Source organism: Sinohyriopsis cumingii, chromosome 7, assembly GCF_028554795.1.
Source record: "Sinohyriopsis cumingii isolate HCF-2022 chromosome 7, ASM2855479v2, whole genome shotgun sequence".
Classification (NCBI taxonomy): Eukaryota; Metazoa; Mollusca; class Bivalvia; order Unionida; family Unionidae; genus Sinohyriopsis; species Sinohyriopsis cumingii.
In genome coordinates, this window is record NC_142967.1 from 3,169,569 (window position 1) to 3,185,101 (window position 15,533).

Here is a 15,533-nt window from a genome sequence, read left to right on the forward strand (position 1 = left end):
CAAAATGCATGCAATGAATTCGCAACAAACAGAGCAAAGCTAGTTTCTAACTAGCCTCTGCGCTTTCGACTCTAAATGATTCTTTTACAAAAAGCAAATACAAAACGCAGACACGAAACACAGAAAATAAAAACCGTGGAGGTTAAAAGTTTTACTTGACTATTTTCGTAAATAAAAACTTGAAATTTTTATGTTTCATCATGTTGGCTTCAAATTGATGCGGATGTTGAAAAATAACTTTGAAAAAACTCATTTAGTGTCGAAAGCTCTTTGACTAAACATATTTAAAACTGCGCTGAAAGTAACTGTCTTACCATTTTAAATGTACGTGGCTTGATTTAGTTGTTTTTGCCTTTAACAAAATTCAAATGGGTCGGGTTAGAATTATTGCTAAAGTATGTTACAGTCCTCCACAATATGCAAATAAACTCACTTCCAATTATTCACAATAGCCCTCTCTCTCTCTCTTACTCTCTCTCTCTCTCTCTCTCTCTCTCTCTCTCTCTCTCATATCTATCTATCTATCTATATATCTATCTATCTATAGAATCTAAAATATGTGAGGTCACCCTGAATTTTAGATATATCACATGCTCCTGTAGTGAGTCTTGTGAAAATGACTTTTCCGCTTCCTTTCAGATAACAGATGATCACGAAATCGGGCTGTGGCCATCTATCGTGAAATACACCGTGCTTACATCGAAGTAAAAATAGTTAAATGCGCAGAAATTTCAGCAGTAGTCTAAGGACATGATAACTACACACTGAAACTAATAGCCCCTAACGTATCAAACAAAGTGAATTGAGTATTTTTTTATTCATTATTATTTGAGATGTCGGATACATAATTGCTACAAACATTAGACAAAAAAGAGAGAAGTTCTTGTCATTATAGATAGTTTTCCATGTAAGTTCAGACGTCGTATCAGTCTTACTTGGTGGCAGGACTTTCGATTTTATTCTTTTTAACCGGAACCGGAAACTGCACCTAAGATAACCCGGAGCATGAGCAGATAGGTGTACTTTTTAATATCTTCGACCATTTCCATGATGAAATGCTGTTTGACGAGCCGCCGCGGAGAAAGTATTGAAATCAAAACTTACCTGGTCATCTGGACTATTTTACTTTCAATCAAGTCACAGACGAATACAACACAGACTGCTCCAACCCATCATAAAATATAACTTATTTAAAAGATACGTTACACCATGTCTATATTCTAATAAAACTGAGTTCAATGATCCACATGTTCAGCAATAGCTTAAGCATTGTGCAAACATATGTTAAAACCAATCAGAGATAATAATTCCTCCACTCCAAAAGGTTTAAAACTAATTTTGCTATTAAGCATTTCTTGCCATAATCAACAACACAGTCAATGTGGTGATAACGACTGCTACAAAGAAAAACCAGAAAAGAATGAAGTCGAGGGAATTAGATACATTGTTCCACGTAACTTCTAACTTTATATCCTCCTCACTTGGTGGTGGTACTTTCGATTGTATTACTTTAACCGTCATCTCGTCCTTTATATCTATGTACTCAGAATCGGAAATAAGGACTCCATTTTGAGCTTCAGCAGCCGGGCGTACTTTGTTACACCTTCTGTTTCGGACTCTTTCCACAACCCTTTGCAGTTTGATCAGCCACGATGGGATGGGGTCTCTGTTCATATCTCTGGAATTCAGACGAAGCTGAAACAGTGTCAACATGACGGTGGTAGTGCTGAAAGCAGTCATTATTACCAAGAAAATACCGAGGTAGGAAACATTGTCCGAATTCTGTGGCAGCGTTGACGCGACAATTGTCAAAAACACGGCCAAAGCGAGGAATACGGTCACGGAAAACGAAGCTTTTTCTCCTGCTTTTGCCGGAAGTACGAATACACATGCGTTCATAAGAGACAACATTATGACTGGTATTATGACATTTAACAGATAGAAGAGAGGTTTCCGTTTTATTTTCATAGTAAAGACTACTGTGGCATCTGTCGATTCTGGCAAGTTCTCAACGTTTGTGTCAACCACTGTCCATGCCGAATTCTCCTCGTAGTCATCCAACATAATTCCATTTGTGGTCTCCGTAAGCTGTACTTCAGTGTTATAATAACTCCAAGCCGTAAATTTAAGGCTGCACGTTTGAATATCGAACGGGAAGTAGGTGATGTCTACTTTACATGTAGATTGCAAAATCTGAAGAAAAAAATAATTAGATTATGAACAAATTAATTAAAACTTAATATTTTTGATACAATTATAGAGATACATGTTGATATATATAGACCGAAAAATAGCATGATTTAGGAATAAAGTATTATTTTCATTGTTATTATTTGTGTGCATATATATATATATATATATATATATATATATATATATATATATATATATATATATATATATATATTAAGAGAGAGAGAAGGAATGTAAATTGTGAAGTGGCAGGACGATGATGATGATAATAACGATGAGGATACACTCGACGAAGGAAGTGATGATTGTAATGATGAGTGTTACTGCGTTTTTACGAGATAACCTTGAGGACGGTGATCCTTAGAAAAGAATTATTTTTTATCTGTAATAATTTACTGAGCCAGATCTTCTTGCCGGTGTAATCTTAATATGACCAATGTCGAAAAATTATTTTCGTCATCATCGTCATTCTAATCAATGATAATCATCAAAATCGATGACCGTACAAACTCAATGATAACCTTTTTATTTACTATCATTCTTAGAGGCAATAGGAATCGTTTACATTTCATTGTAAAATATTCATGACCCATCACCATACTTTATGAACTTAAATAACCCTACCAATATTTTGGCATCTTCGGTTTGCAAATTTGGTTAGTGTTGACACTCATACTTAATGAACGTGCATTTATACTTGTCATTGTTTAGTTTTCTTTCTTAGCATGGAGGAATGGGCATGATGTTGTCCTGTGCGTATTACCCAGCACGTTTTATTCGGGGCAAAGATGACAGGAGGGAGTGATATTTAACATGGAATCGTGCAGGTAGCAAGTACTAAACACCCATCAGTAATTTTTGGCATTTCAATCGGTTCTAAATAATTCGTAATTGATCCGGATAGTAAGATGGCTCGTGAAACAACTTACGTCTAAAGACATTCGCAAGATAGATCTTTTCTTAGGCAGCCTCGTGAATCAGTTTACAGCACAGCTTATGAAGTTCGTAAGGTAGCCCTTTTGTAAGGCAGCTTCGTGAAGCAGCTCACCATACAGCCATTGAAGTTCATAAGTTCAATATTATTAACTTTATATAACAACTATGTTAGAAATTCTCCGAGGAAACCTCAGTAAAACCTGGACCTGCATTAATATTGAATATACTGGGGATTTTGATCATAGCGATATTTAAGAATATTGCAATAAATGAATAAATCGAAACCTTTCAGTGTCAAAACTCTTTCAATTTACATTGCTTTAATAATCTCCATACCAGTCATATTCCATCGAATTATTTCGCACTTTATAATTCTACTTGAACGTCCATATTGCGAACAGCGGAAATAGCACTAATTTGAACCTTTCCTACACGTAATGAATAATGTTACAAGGCTACATTTTGTTGAATTCAACAGTTTGCATAGTCGTGATAGAAATAGTGCACTAGTTTAACACGAAAACAACAATATGGATATGCAAAAAGATGTTATATGCAAGTTAGGAGAAGATAAAAGTATAATCAAAGCTAGAACTGTCAACAAAAAACAAACGAAGCAATAAATATTTTGTTGATTTCAAACATTGACAATAATCTACCCCCATGCTTTGAACAGAGGAAGTTACATATTGTATTCAATGATAATAATATTCCAATAAGCACAGACCGCTTTTTAAATAAAACGGTTAGAGCCGCTCATTATGAAGAATAACTAAATGATATATGTAATCTCTGTAAATATACAGATTTGGATTCATTGAAATTTAAGGTGTATGCTTTTGCAAGGACAATCTACAATAAGCAAGCAAATATCAGAAAACAAAGCACCGTTAGAAAAGTACACGCAGTGACTCGCTTAAGACTGTAGCTGTGGTTGAGTCAGCAATATGAATAACAATATTTGACATTGATCTGAAATCAGTAAACAGGAACAAAATGGCTGAAGATGAACCCACATGTTGCCATATGTTAATAACTTAATACAATATTCATCAGTTACATATTCTCAGAATTTCTTTTATGTCATTTGTAATGATTGACAAAGAACAGTATTTAAAGTATCTTTACTATGCTGTGGAAGGTTAGTTGCCAACACGAATGTCAGTGTATTGTGGCAAATAATAAAGTAAGACAACAATACATTTCCTGGTTTTAAAACAAGGGTTAACTGAACCATCTGCTTAAGAACTGCATAAGCAAGCGAAAAGCAAATGTCCCTTTGAAAGAATGTATGCAATTGACGCAGATGATCAGTGGCAAGCAGATATAGTATACATCCAAGTATATCAATATACAACAATGGCCAGAAAAATATGTTTGCAGTGATATGTATTTTTAAACGTTTTGAGTAAAACATGAAACAAATACGAAGATGACACCAAATAAAGAGAAAAGGCTGATAAGGTACAGTTCTAGTAGCTTAACAGCAGGAATGATGAGGATCTATTTGAAAGGAAACTCTTTTAATATATTTCAACCTACTGAGAACAAAGAGCATCCGTAATTGAAAATTTTGAAATAATATGTAGATTAGGAAGTGGAGGAATTTCACAGGCAATTAAACTATAAAATGGGCTTCGGTTTTACCACAACTGATTAAAGATTAAAACTTAAATAATTAGATTTCATTAGACATCACTCAGGTCGAAGAAGGCAATGAAGAAAGGAGATCAAATATTTAGATGAACCTGTTCTGTTACCCGTCCACAGATACATTTGGAATGCATAAATTTAAATCAGAGAGAGAGAGAGAGACAGAGAGAGAGAGAGAGCGACACAGAACAGAAAACAATATTTGGAAAGGGCTACATTTCAATCGATCAGATATTTAAAATCAGTCATATAATTTCGCATGATAACATCAGGAATAAAAGTATATAAAGTGTATGTTTCACGGACAACAATATGACACATATAAAGTTGAATATATTTTAGAAACAAAGCAGTTTAAAGATACAAATATATGTTAGGGAAATACAAGGGAAACTGTATTAAGTTAAAATAAATTAAGCATACGATAAAGATAGAAATATTGAAAAGCATGAATATCTTGATATTTTATAAGAGACTGTGCTTACAGAGTTTAACAGATGTCGAAAAGAACCTAAAATATCACACAAAGAAATTACAACATGCATCATATGTGAATTTGGTTTGATTACAAATTTCTGAGGGTAAAACGTACGTCCGGATAAAAGCAGTAAGTAACACAAAAGCGCATTAAAATGCCTTAAGTCTATGCTGGTCTATGCATAGTACCGGACTTGTAATAGAAGTTCAAAGGGATAATACAGAAAGTGTGAAGTTGATTGAAACTATATCTCTAAATGTCTACAAAATAAATACAAGTTATAAGTATAAAGATTGTCTATGACATTTTGATTCAAATAAATTGCAATGTAAATCACATACATTTCGATGCGTATTTAGAGATATGAAGCTTCTTTCAACAAAATATTCTTTAAAACGCCTACTTTTGTCGTGGTAGACTGGTTTTGGGGGTTTTATAATACAAGGCTTTGTTCTTTCTATGTATTTTTGAAACTTAATGGTCAAACCATGGTCAGATTTTGCCTGGACCTGCGAAGCATGGAGGAGATGGTATGGTCGATTGCTGACGGAAACGATGTTATGAAATGGTTGGTGTCCGTTGCATATATTACGTAGAATTTTTGTGTGGAAAAGAGTTGAAAACTTCGTGTGGCAAATCAATCGGGAAAACGAATGTTATAAAACCAAATTTACCAAAATTGTTACAGATATTTTCAGGTTATGCAAGATACATTGTGACATCGGTAATTTCCAAATTTCGTCCGAATAACTACCTAGACAGATTTAATAGATATATGAAAGATGATTATATTACTTTGAACAAGATGCTTTACTAATTATTTATGAAATAAGTTTCTAAATAGCTTTCAAAAGACAACATCTGAGTCCTTTAAGAACAAAAAATAAGATTACAAAACCTCAGAAGGTGAAATATAATGTTTATGCCAGCTCGCAAAATAAAAAAGGCATGTTTTTTATTTAATAGGCGTGTGTAATAACTACTTTGGTTAACTTGTTTTTGTTTTTCCGTTTGATGAAACTGCAAAATTATTCTTTATAGAATCTTCAACTTTCATTTTTACAAGAGGATGAAGATGAACAATCAACCAAATAATATGAATAAATTAAAACTATAATTGCGTCTTGCAACATATTCCCAATGATGCTTTCAATTCCAATTAGTAGAAACCTGCTTACATAGTTATTGTGAGGCTGATTAAAAGTTCTCCGATGGTCGAACCAGCATAATGTTTCACCCTGAGTAAGAGCGTTAATCAGAATTTCTGTTTTAAACACAACCAGGTATCGATCGATGAATAAGAGGTCCTACTTGTTGACTCGAAATAGCTTATGATATTTTGCTTCTTGATAAGGCATATTTCGTCATAATTATTAATGATACACTAAGAGCCCTTAACGGACCACCGCCTTTGGCTTGCAAAGTTATTATGTTTTTAAACGAGTTACATAAGGTTTCAATTAGTCACCATAATAGATATTGCAAACGAAACATTGCGAACCTAACTCCGCCCATTTATCTTAATCAGGCAAAATCGAATACCCAATCTAACAATATCTACAACCATTTCAACAAAGTATACATAGCAACTTATGATCTTCAGAGACTGACACACAGGAAATAACATATTTGAATGATCTGGAGATTTACAGTGTCAGCAGAAACAGTTGCATTCAAATCTAGATGATTAAATCCAACTAAAATGAACACGAGAAGTGGATAACGTCGGAGACTGCACGAATTTCAACAAATGATTTTATTACAAATTAACTGCTTCAACACTAAAATAGCACCTAACTCTAATGCTTGTCATCAAATAGAAATCATTTATCTAAATAACATAAAAGCAAGCTTATGTCTGATATATTAATGATTGACTACAAAGATCAAAACGAAAACATAAGTTACATTTCCTGCAGTTTGGAACAGATCACATGCCTTGGCTTAAAAATGAAGAAAATATGCAATTGACAGAGTTGTTTGAGACTTAAAAAGACTATTAAACAATTAAGGAACAATTTCAATGATTTGCAACAAAAATTTAGAACTGAAACAGATACATTCGGAATTCAAAAAGAGTCAAAGACTCTCGTATTATGTGGTAACATTATTGCAGATAGAAACTGAATAAACAAGAAAACATAGACAAAAAGTTAATTTCACATAAAGAGTCGCGCATTCGGTCTTTAAATGGATGAATAAAAAAAAATAATAATAAAATAGGAGTTAATCGGGAAAAAGTTTAATCCCGCTCGTTAATCGGGAACATTTTTAATCCCGCTCGCAATCGATGTATGTTTTTTCCCGATGGTTTGACTTTCGCGTTGTTTCAGCACAAGTGTATCCAGGCCCTTCGTTTTAAATTATGAATTTAAGAGACGTAGTTTCAAATGTTAAAGAGGAAATATCACTCCGATAATTCATTTTTGCTGAATATATAGCATAAAATAAATTGGTAGATATCATTAAACCTGAGACTTCACCTCCGTTTTTAGGGAGCAAATACGCATGTATCTATTCATCAAGCTTTGATTAATGTAATTTATTCACAATAGATATAGTAGAGATATAGCATTCCAAAAGAAGTCTGATTTAAACAAGACTTTGTTTCATATTTAACACAAAAGTTTGATTGGATAAGGTATCATGAATGAAAAATAAGGAAAAGTACGATCATTTACAGTTAATACACAAAATGCTGGTACACAGCAGTCTGATGTGTATATGATAAAGTTTAGAATAATGTTTAACTTTTAACTATACAAGTTTTCTGTCTCCCATTGGATACACAATGAAGCATTATTAGTCACAAGCAAATCTTATTATAGCAATGCAGTTTTGTTTCATCTTTTTGTAGTAGAATTTTGATATCAATGTTTTATTTAGTTACAGCGCTGTAACATTTACCGTAAAATGTGGTTTGATATCTTTTTGTTTCTCAGACTTACTAATAATATGTCATCGTCAACAATTGTTCTTGTTGCATTGAATTCCTCTTTCTGATACTTGAAATTAATTTTCTTGCACCTTTATATATTTCAGCTGTTGTTCGTTGTCTGAGACAGTTGTTTACAAAACATGTGATATTTGCGTCGCTAAATAAGGGTCAAAACCTTTTCTCGGTTTCTAGGGTTTTATTAAATGGTTAGAAGCTATCGATGTATTTGTATGGTAAAAAGTCTGATCTCAAATATTAAGCTATGTATCGGGCCTCCATTCTGGCTTGTAAGTGACCTGGTCATGTATCTTTTCCTGTTACTTTTCTCTGCCTATAGCAAAAACAGAACTTGTGGAATGTGTTCCGTTGCCTTTATTGCAAACGCTGTTACATTTGGTTGATCATGTCTTGAAAATACATGCAACGAATTTTTACAATTTTGTGGTTGTTGTTGTTATTTTTGTTGTAGGGTTCAATGCCATTTTTCAGCACACGATAGGCTATACATGGCGGCTAGTATTAATGGTGGAGGAAGAACCTGGGAAAACCCCGGAAAGAACCACCGACCCACGAGAAGCTACTGGCAAGCTTTCTCACATACCCACATTGGCCTAACCCAGACTCGAACCCACGCAAACAAAGGTGAGATGGTAGTGATCCGTAACGGACAGCGCTTTAGACCACTCGGCCACTCGGGGCCCCCAATTTTGTAGTTGTGGTACTGACATAGTTCCAGCTCTCAATAATATAATATGCAACATTTGTAATCGATGTTAATAAGTTTTACATTATAAAACAGAACATTCTTTAGATATTTTATCTAACTAAATATCTACATTTGGGCAGGTATTGTTACAATTGTTCTGGTATAATTAATAAATTCAACCATTTTTACGTATTTATGTTTATCCGTGACGTCTATTTATATGTGATGATATTATTGTTGATAAAACTAATTTATTCCAACTGATGCTTTCGAATTTTGTAGTCATTAACGCCGCCAGATGAAAATATAAATTAACAGGTTATCATGTGTTGTTTTTTTTTATTTCAGTTAATCTGACTCCACTGATGTGAGATTGTTTAATGATTTCCAAAGCATTTACAGATATATAACTGCAGTTGCATGAGTTGATAAATGTAAAGAAGCTTTCTATTGTTCAGAACATAACCATGTGATCAGGCCCAGTTGAATTTATTTCTGGATAATCTGCATGGATAACTACTTGATACTAATTTCTACAAACAGAGTCACGTGCAAGGAAACTAATGTAAACAATGACTCGGAAGGCATACCAGCTATATGCGTTTAAAGAGAAATAAAAATGGTGAGTTAATATTTTATTTAGAAAACTTGATAAACATATTTGACAGAATCAAATAACAAATCTTCTAGTTTTTCTAAAGACATATAATTCTTTCTTTCAGTAGATTTTAGAAAGACAAAAAACGCTGCGAAACTCAAAATCGGCCGGGAAGATTATTCGGGCTATATTGTACAACTCTTTCGATGTGGCTCGTTACAAATGATTTTGAGAAGGGGAGTCAGTGACTAATATTATAACCATTGGACTCACATACTACAGTGCAAGACGCCATCCGTAAATGTTACGATGTGGAGTTAAGCAGTATAAAATTCACTCTAGTCCCCCAACGTAAATCTCAGGGTGGATGTCTTTTAGTTTGACTATTGTACCCCCATCCCTACAACCACTTACCGAGAGTCTAAATATCATCTTCATGTAGCCTTGTAGGTACCCTAAACAGCCAATGAACACATAAAATAGATTCTTTTAAAAACAAACGAAAATTTGTTACTCACGTGGCTGGACGATAACGATTTAGCCAAGTTACAATCAACTCATGAAAGCATCAAATCCAAGATTTATTCGTGTGTCTAACAAAACAACATGTCCTTTGATTTGAATACTGAACTTCTACTCAAATCACATTTGCCAATTTAGACAAATTTTTCCATTCGTAGAATTATATTTTATATTGACGTAGCTATTAATTTAAAGATACAGAAAATCCCCTGTTTTGTAAATAGATACGTAACAGACGCCCAAAAAAAGAATTCATATGTTTACAAAAGCTTTAAAACTGATAGAAAATATCCTTAAAAACAAAATAAAAATAAAGAATAAATAAAATTATAATGAAATGCAATTACATCAGTTTAATGTTGTTATTTCTAACATTATCATGGTGTAAACTGACAATACAGCTTACAAAATTCCCTTTGCTGTGTAATTAGGCAATTATCAGTTGATACCAAGAAACATTCTGAAAAAGTACATAAACTCTTAAAATCACATTCATTTTCAAACTTCCGAACTCCATCTATATTTACAGGAGGTCTATTACACGGAAGACTACCTTCCTAAATCCCAGCTTGGTGATCTATATATAAATGATCACTTTGAGCATTCAGTGCATTCTAACAAAAAAAAAACCGAATCGTTTGTTATTTTTAACCTCTAAATTTGTTGTCCTTAATCTATTCAGACAAATCTATATGTATATATGATATTACTCTGTGCAGTTGATACGTATCTCTTTGCAATGTCAAATATTCAATCCTGTCAAATACCAGCCTTGTACTGCACGTTTCTGTGCCCAGATTGTTCACGTAAAATGACGTATAAACATTCAATGAGATGATATATGTATAGGTTATTGCATTTGTATGAGAAAATATGAACGAGTTTTTCGGCTGAAGATACTGCACTACTTTGGGAGTGAAGTATTTACATCCGACAAAACGAGTTCATATTTTCCCATATACATGCAGTAACCGTTTTATTATTTGCTCATTTTCTTGTTCTGCATAAGGCTTAATTATGTAAACAAAAATACATATACGAAACAAAGTAACTGAACGTATGCCGTATTCAGAACCAAATACACAAGCGCAGATTCATCATTACGCAACAACAGTATTAATGCGCACATAACTCCGCCCAGATAAATTTGAACTTACTCGCGCGGTAGACATAACTTTAAGAAAATGGCGTTTTGATCTACCTAAAATTGAAATTTGGAATGCGCATTCAACAACTTTTCCGTTTGATCTGGAATGAATAGATTTTGGTATGTTTGTTGTTTCTACAATATTTCGGGATTATGGACTGGATTCATATGCCAATTCTACATGAAGTACATAGGAAAATTCAAACAAACCATGATTTTTGCCACCGAAGAATGTTACTAATCCAAATAATTTCTATATAAATTTCCAAATTTTTTTTATTTGTTTGTGGTTTTGGAGGGCATATTAAAGTAGTCTGTAACATTTTTACTTGTTTGGTGTTGGCGTTTTAGGTATCAATGTAATTAATGTGATTTAGATAGATAGAGATATTTCAGTACTTTTTAAAACTATTATGCATGTGTATGTGATCAACCTTTGACATTTAAACTTTGACCTGAATTGTCAGGTTTTGGAAAAGCCAATCTGGTCTGTCATTTCCGCTGATCCATGATCTACCCGTTTCCATAACGTTTTGGCTGCAACTGACTGGTTCAAGGGACACGATTCGTTGCATTTGCTTACGGTGAGCTGCTGCTGTGGGTGGGGGTGGAGAGAGGGCTGTTTGTCTTTGGTTTTCTTACGTAAAATCAGCTGAGATAACTTGCAACCACTTCATTACACGGTTGACTTTAACCCTAACTGGAGAACATATGTGGTACGGAAGTTTTTAAAATTGCAAGAATAAGGAAATTTTCTTCAAAATTGTTTTTAATGTGATCCACAGTTTCACTTGTACTGTGATGCAAAATGCCGAAATGTATCTGTGTAATTGTCATATTCCATTTGTAACAAGCAATTCAGTTCATTTTCACTTTCATACTTAATAACCAATCAGAGAGTGAAAGGATATGCGCAGTTATTGAAGATGTTAATTTCCATAAACGCTATCCTTGCTATCATTACAATTTCAATCATATGTGCTTCATTATGACATGTATTTTCTATCATCTCTTATTAAGGACACAGTCTTATTTTAAGATACTTTTAATCAAAGAAAATACAATCCATTTTATTTGCGAAATTTCATAGTTCTCCGTTTTCTTTCCAGTATATTCTGTTAAATCTAAATGAAAAGATAACATAGGGGTGGCTAAGTTAAATCAGTCATTATGTGTACTATTATCAAGGGAAAAACTGAAAACATTATACTCCAGAGACACTAAAGGATCTGTCCATATTGTTTTTATATTGTACTGCATTGTGAAATTATTCGTAATTAATTTATACGTTCGTGTTTTTTGTTTAATGTTGAACTATCATCTTCAAGAATGGTACACCGTGTGATTTCTAGAGACTGATATATTTTGATAGCTCTGGAAAGAGTATTCATCGATGTGTTTATTTATCAATTACGTGTTTGTGAGCATCCCACGCCAACGAAAAGTGCAGTGATATTGCATTCACTATCATAAAAGAGACCTCGACATGTGTGTCGGTTGTAACACGGAGGACGAACAAAGTCTAACATTCCGGGAAGGAATTGAAATTGCGCTAATGTTTTGGCGTTGCCATTGGTCTTTTCCTTTAATTTAACATGTTACCAGCAGGATAAACATATGGCTAAGGATTATGCTTTGTAAGTACTTTATGTTCTTCCCGTTTGATAAGCTGATCCTTATTAATAGGATCGTAAGAGGTGTGTTTTTAAAAAAAATACTGTACATCGCATGAATATACCAAAACGTTCCACAAAAAGAGTTTGAAATACTAATTTTCATATCCACCACTGTACATGGTACATGGCTCTTTACGGTTTTTCTCAACCACAGTATAGCCAAATATACTTACCGCATAAGGCCACCAAGCGACGAACCCATCATTAGTAACGTTCACCAATAGTTCACTAGAGCCAAGACCCTTGAATTCTGAAACGCCGTTTTGCAGAGATATGTCCGGTTTCCACACGTCGTCCTGGAATATAAATACGAATGACGTCCCGTTATAATTGGATGGGTCCCACTGCAAGTAATAATCGTTCCAGACAACAATAAGGTAGCCAGCCGTAGTCAGACTTTCCTTCTGTGAATCGAATTCTATTATTCCTGTTAAAGAAAAGTCAACACTGACATTTACTACCATATTTTGGTCATAAATAGGCCTAACAGCTTTATTATAGCCATCCGTTGTGAAAATTTGTGTCAGAAGACTCTTCGCGTTATCCGATGTCTGGGCATTTATTTTAGGTATATATGCCATTAATACGAATGACAGCAATAACACATAAAGTCTTGCAGGTGCCATATTCACTTAGCTATGCTGACTAAAGCTCACGTATGTATTCATCTCATCCAAAATGGCGCAGTGTCTGAAAGCAAATAAAGGAAAATTGTTAGTGTAAGAACTTTTCTAATTTTTATTCAGATTAACGTCAAAATTTTCATAAATGTGCAAATATTTACAGAAAGAGATATAATTGTTCACTTACCTTTGTACACGTGTTTTGAAAAGATGTACGCACAAAATTAATTCTTGAAAGTTTTCTTGTATTACTTACTATGCAATTATTTAAATTCAGATCGTCTTATATTAAACACTGGCTAATGCACTTCATTAACATTCGCCTGTTTCGTTCAGATCACATTGCGAGCTTAAATATTCCTTCCAAAGCAGTTAAAGCAATAGTATCCCAAAGACTATTAACATAAATTCATTGGTCAATGTTTTCTTTATAGTATGAATAAATACTTTAGATATTAGATTATCATGGTTTTTGGATATCTTATTACAAGCATTACAAACATGAATTCGAATCAAATAACAGGTATGGATACATTGCCCAGCTTGGCTCACTTTATTGCTATTTTCAATTCATTTTATCTAACGTACCATTGATAGGGCCAATAGTCATTTTTGGACATTGGATTTTTAGAGGGTTGATATGTCAAACTGTGCATTAATGATCCAACTGAAATGCGGTTCTTAAAATCTTAACCAGTGATACTCAATTGTCCTTTAAAAAGAAGAGGTATTAGATTTCATGTTTGTATCAGTAATTATGTAATCAAACATTATATGCTCTAATAGCTGTCTGTTGGCAGCATGTGCTCGTGTAAAACACACACACACACAAACACACACACACACACGCACGCACGCACATACAAATCCATGTACATAGTAAACCTATATATGTCACCACACAATAAACCATCATACTAGGGTCTACTCAGTTCATTTTATATATGATTTCAAGGGAAAAGCCAGCTTACAGCTATTTGTGCTTTTGGTAAGTTTAATAAATGATCTGACGTGAAAAAGTGTGTGTGTGTGTGATTTTGATTTTTAACGTAGCTTTAACAATTTATTAGTTATATAGCTACGATGTCTGCAGTGTGGCAGTTTATAGTGATGTCTAGCACTGGTGCATCATGCCGCAGACATGTAGCATGATGTCCCACCCAGTCACATTATCCTGACACCAGGCCGACCAGTCCTAACACTAACCTCTTAATGCTGAGCGCCAAGCGAGTCAGCTGTTAGTACCATTTTTATGACTCAGCCGGGGATCGAACCCACGACCTCCCTCATCCAAGGAGGCCACTGGAGCGGTCAAGGGAATAAGTGATCAACAACTAATTTGTCCTGTCAGGCACTGAAAGTTATTGTAAGCTATATTAATTTAGGTATTGGCGGGGAGCGAACTTTATTCCCTAACAACATTTCACTCACTCGCTCACTCACTCACAGCGGATTAAGAAAAGGAAAGGCGATAAAACATAGGAGCTGGATAAAGTAAGTATTAATTTCCTTGCATGCACTGACTGGTCTAGTTTGATAAAATGTCATTACAGATCAAAACTTATTGTACTGTCTAGTACACACCCTACAATCTAGCAATAATCTTTTGATTACAAACGCATCACATATACTCCCCAGGAACCGCGTTATGATTACAATGCAAACACACCACATATGCTGTTCAGCACAAGCATTTTAATTGCAATCCAAACACACAATTCTACTAGCAAGCGCTTGTTTTATTACTATCCAACCACACATACACACGAACGAAACGGTAGAAGTGTCTATACAGGCACCCAATATTTACACACAAACATAATATCACATTGTGGCTGAGATACATAAAGATACACAAACATAAGATACACATTTTGCATAATACTTTAAATAGTATCTCTCTTTCTTCTAGATGTGGGTAACCACAAAAACTGCCTTTTTGATTCTGTATACACCTTGCCTCCACATTTCTATCGGTCGATCTCCACAGGAATTACATCTTCCACGCCATCTATTTACACCACTACACCGCCAGAATTGATAGAGAGATGCAGAAATCAGGG

At 34.1% G+C, this 15,533-nt stretch overlaps 1 protein-coding gene across 1 annotated transcript; it reads right to left on the reverse strand.

Moving 5' to 3' along the window:
• Positions 1 to 844: 844 nt before the first annotated feature.
• Positions 845 to 13,428, reverse strand: LOC149794647 (neuronal acetylcholine receptor subunit alpha-3-like). Its single transcript, XM_089966211.1, has 2 exons — positions 13,021 to 13,428; positions 845 to 2,193 (listed from the first exon to the last, which is right to left on the reverse strand). The coding sequence occupies exons 1-2, from the start codon at positions 13,426 to 13,428 to the stop codon at positions 1,345 to 1,347; spliced, it is 1,257 nt and encodes a 418-aa protein (XP_089822337.1). The 3' UTR covers positions 845 to 1,344.
• Positions 13,429 to 15,533: the final 2,105 nt, after the last annotated feature.

What these genes read in the sequence shown, in the direction of transcription:
- LOC149794647 (XM_089966211.1), bottom strand. Translation starts at nt 13,428, where the DNA reads ATGGCATATATACCTAAAATAAATGCCCAGACATCGGATAACGCGAAG. An exon ending in TCGCTTGGTGGCCTTATGCG is followed by an intron (nt 2,194 to 13,020) that starts GTAAGTATATTT and finishes TTTTTTCTTCAG; the next exon opens with ATTTTGCAATCTACATGTAA.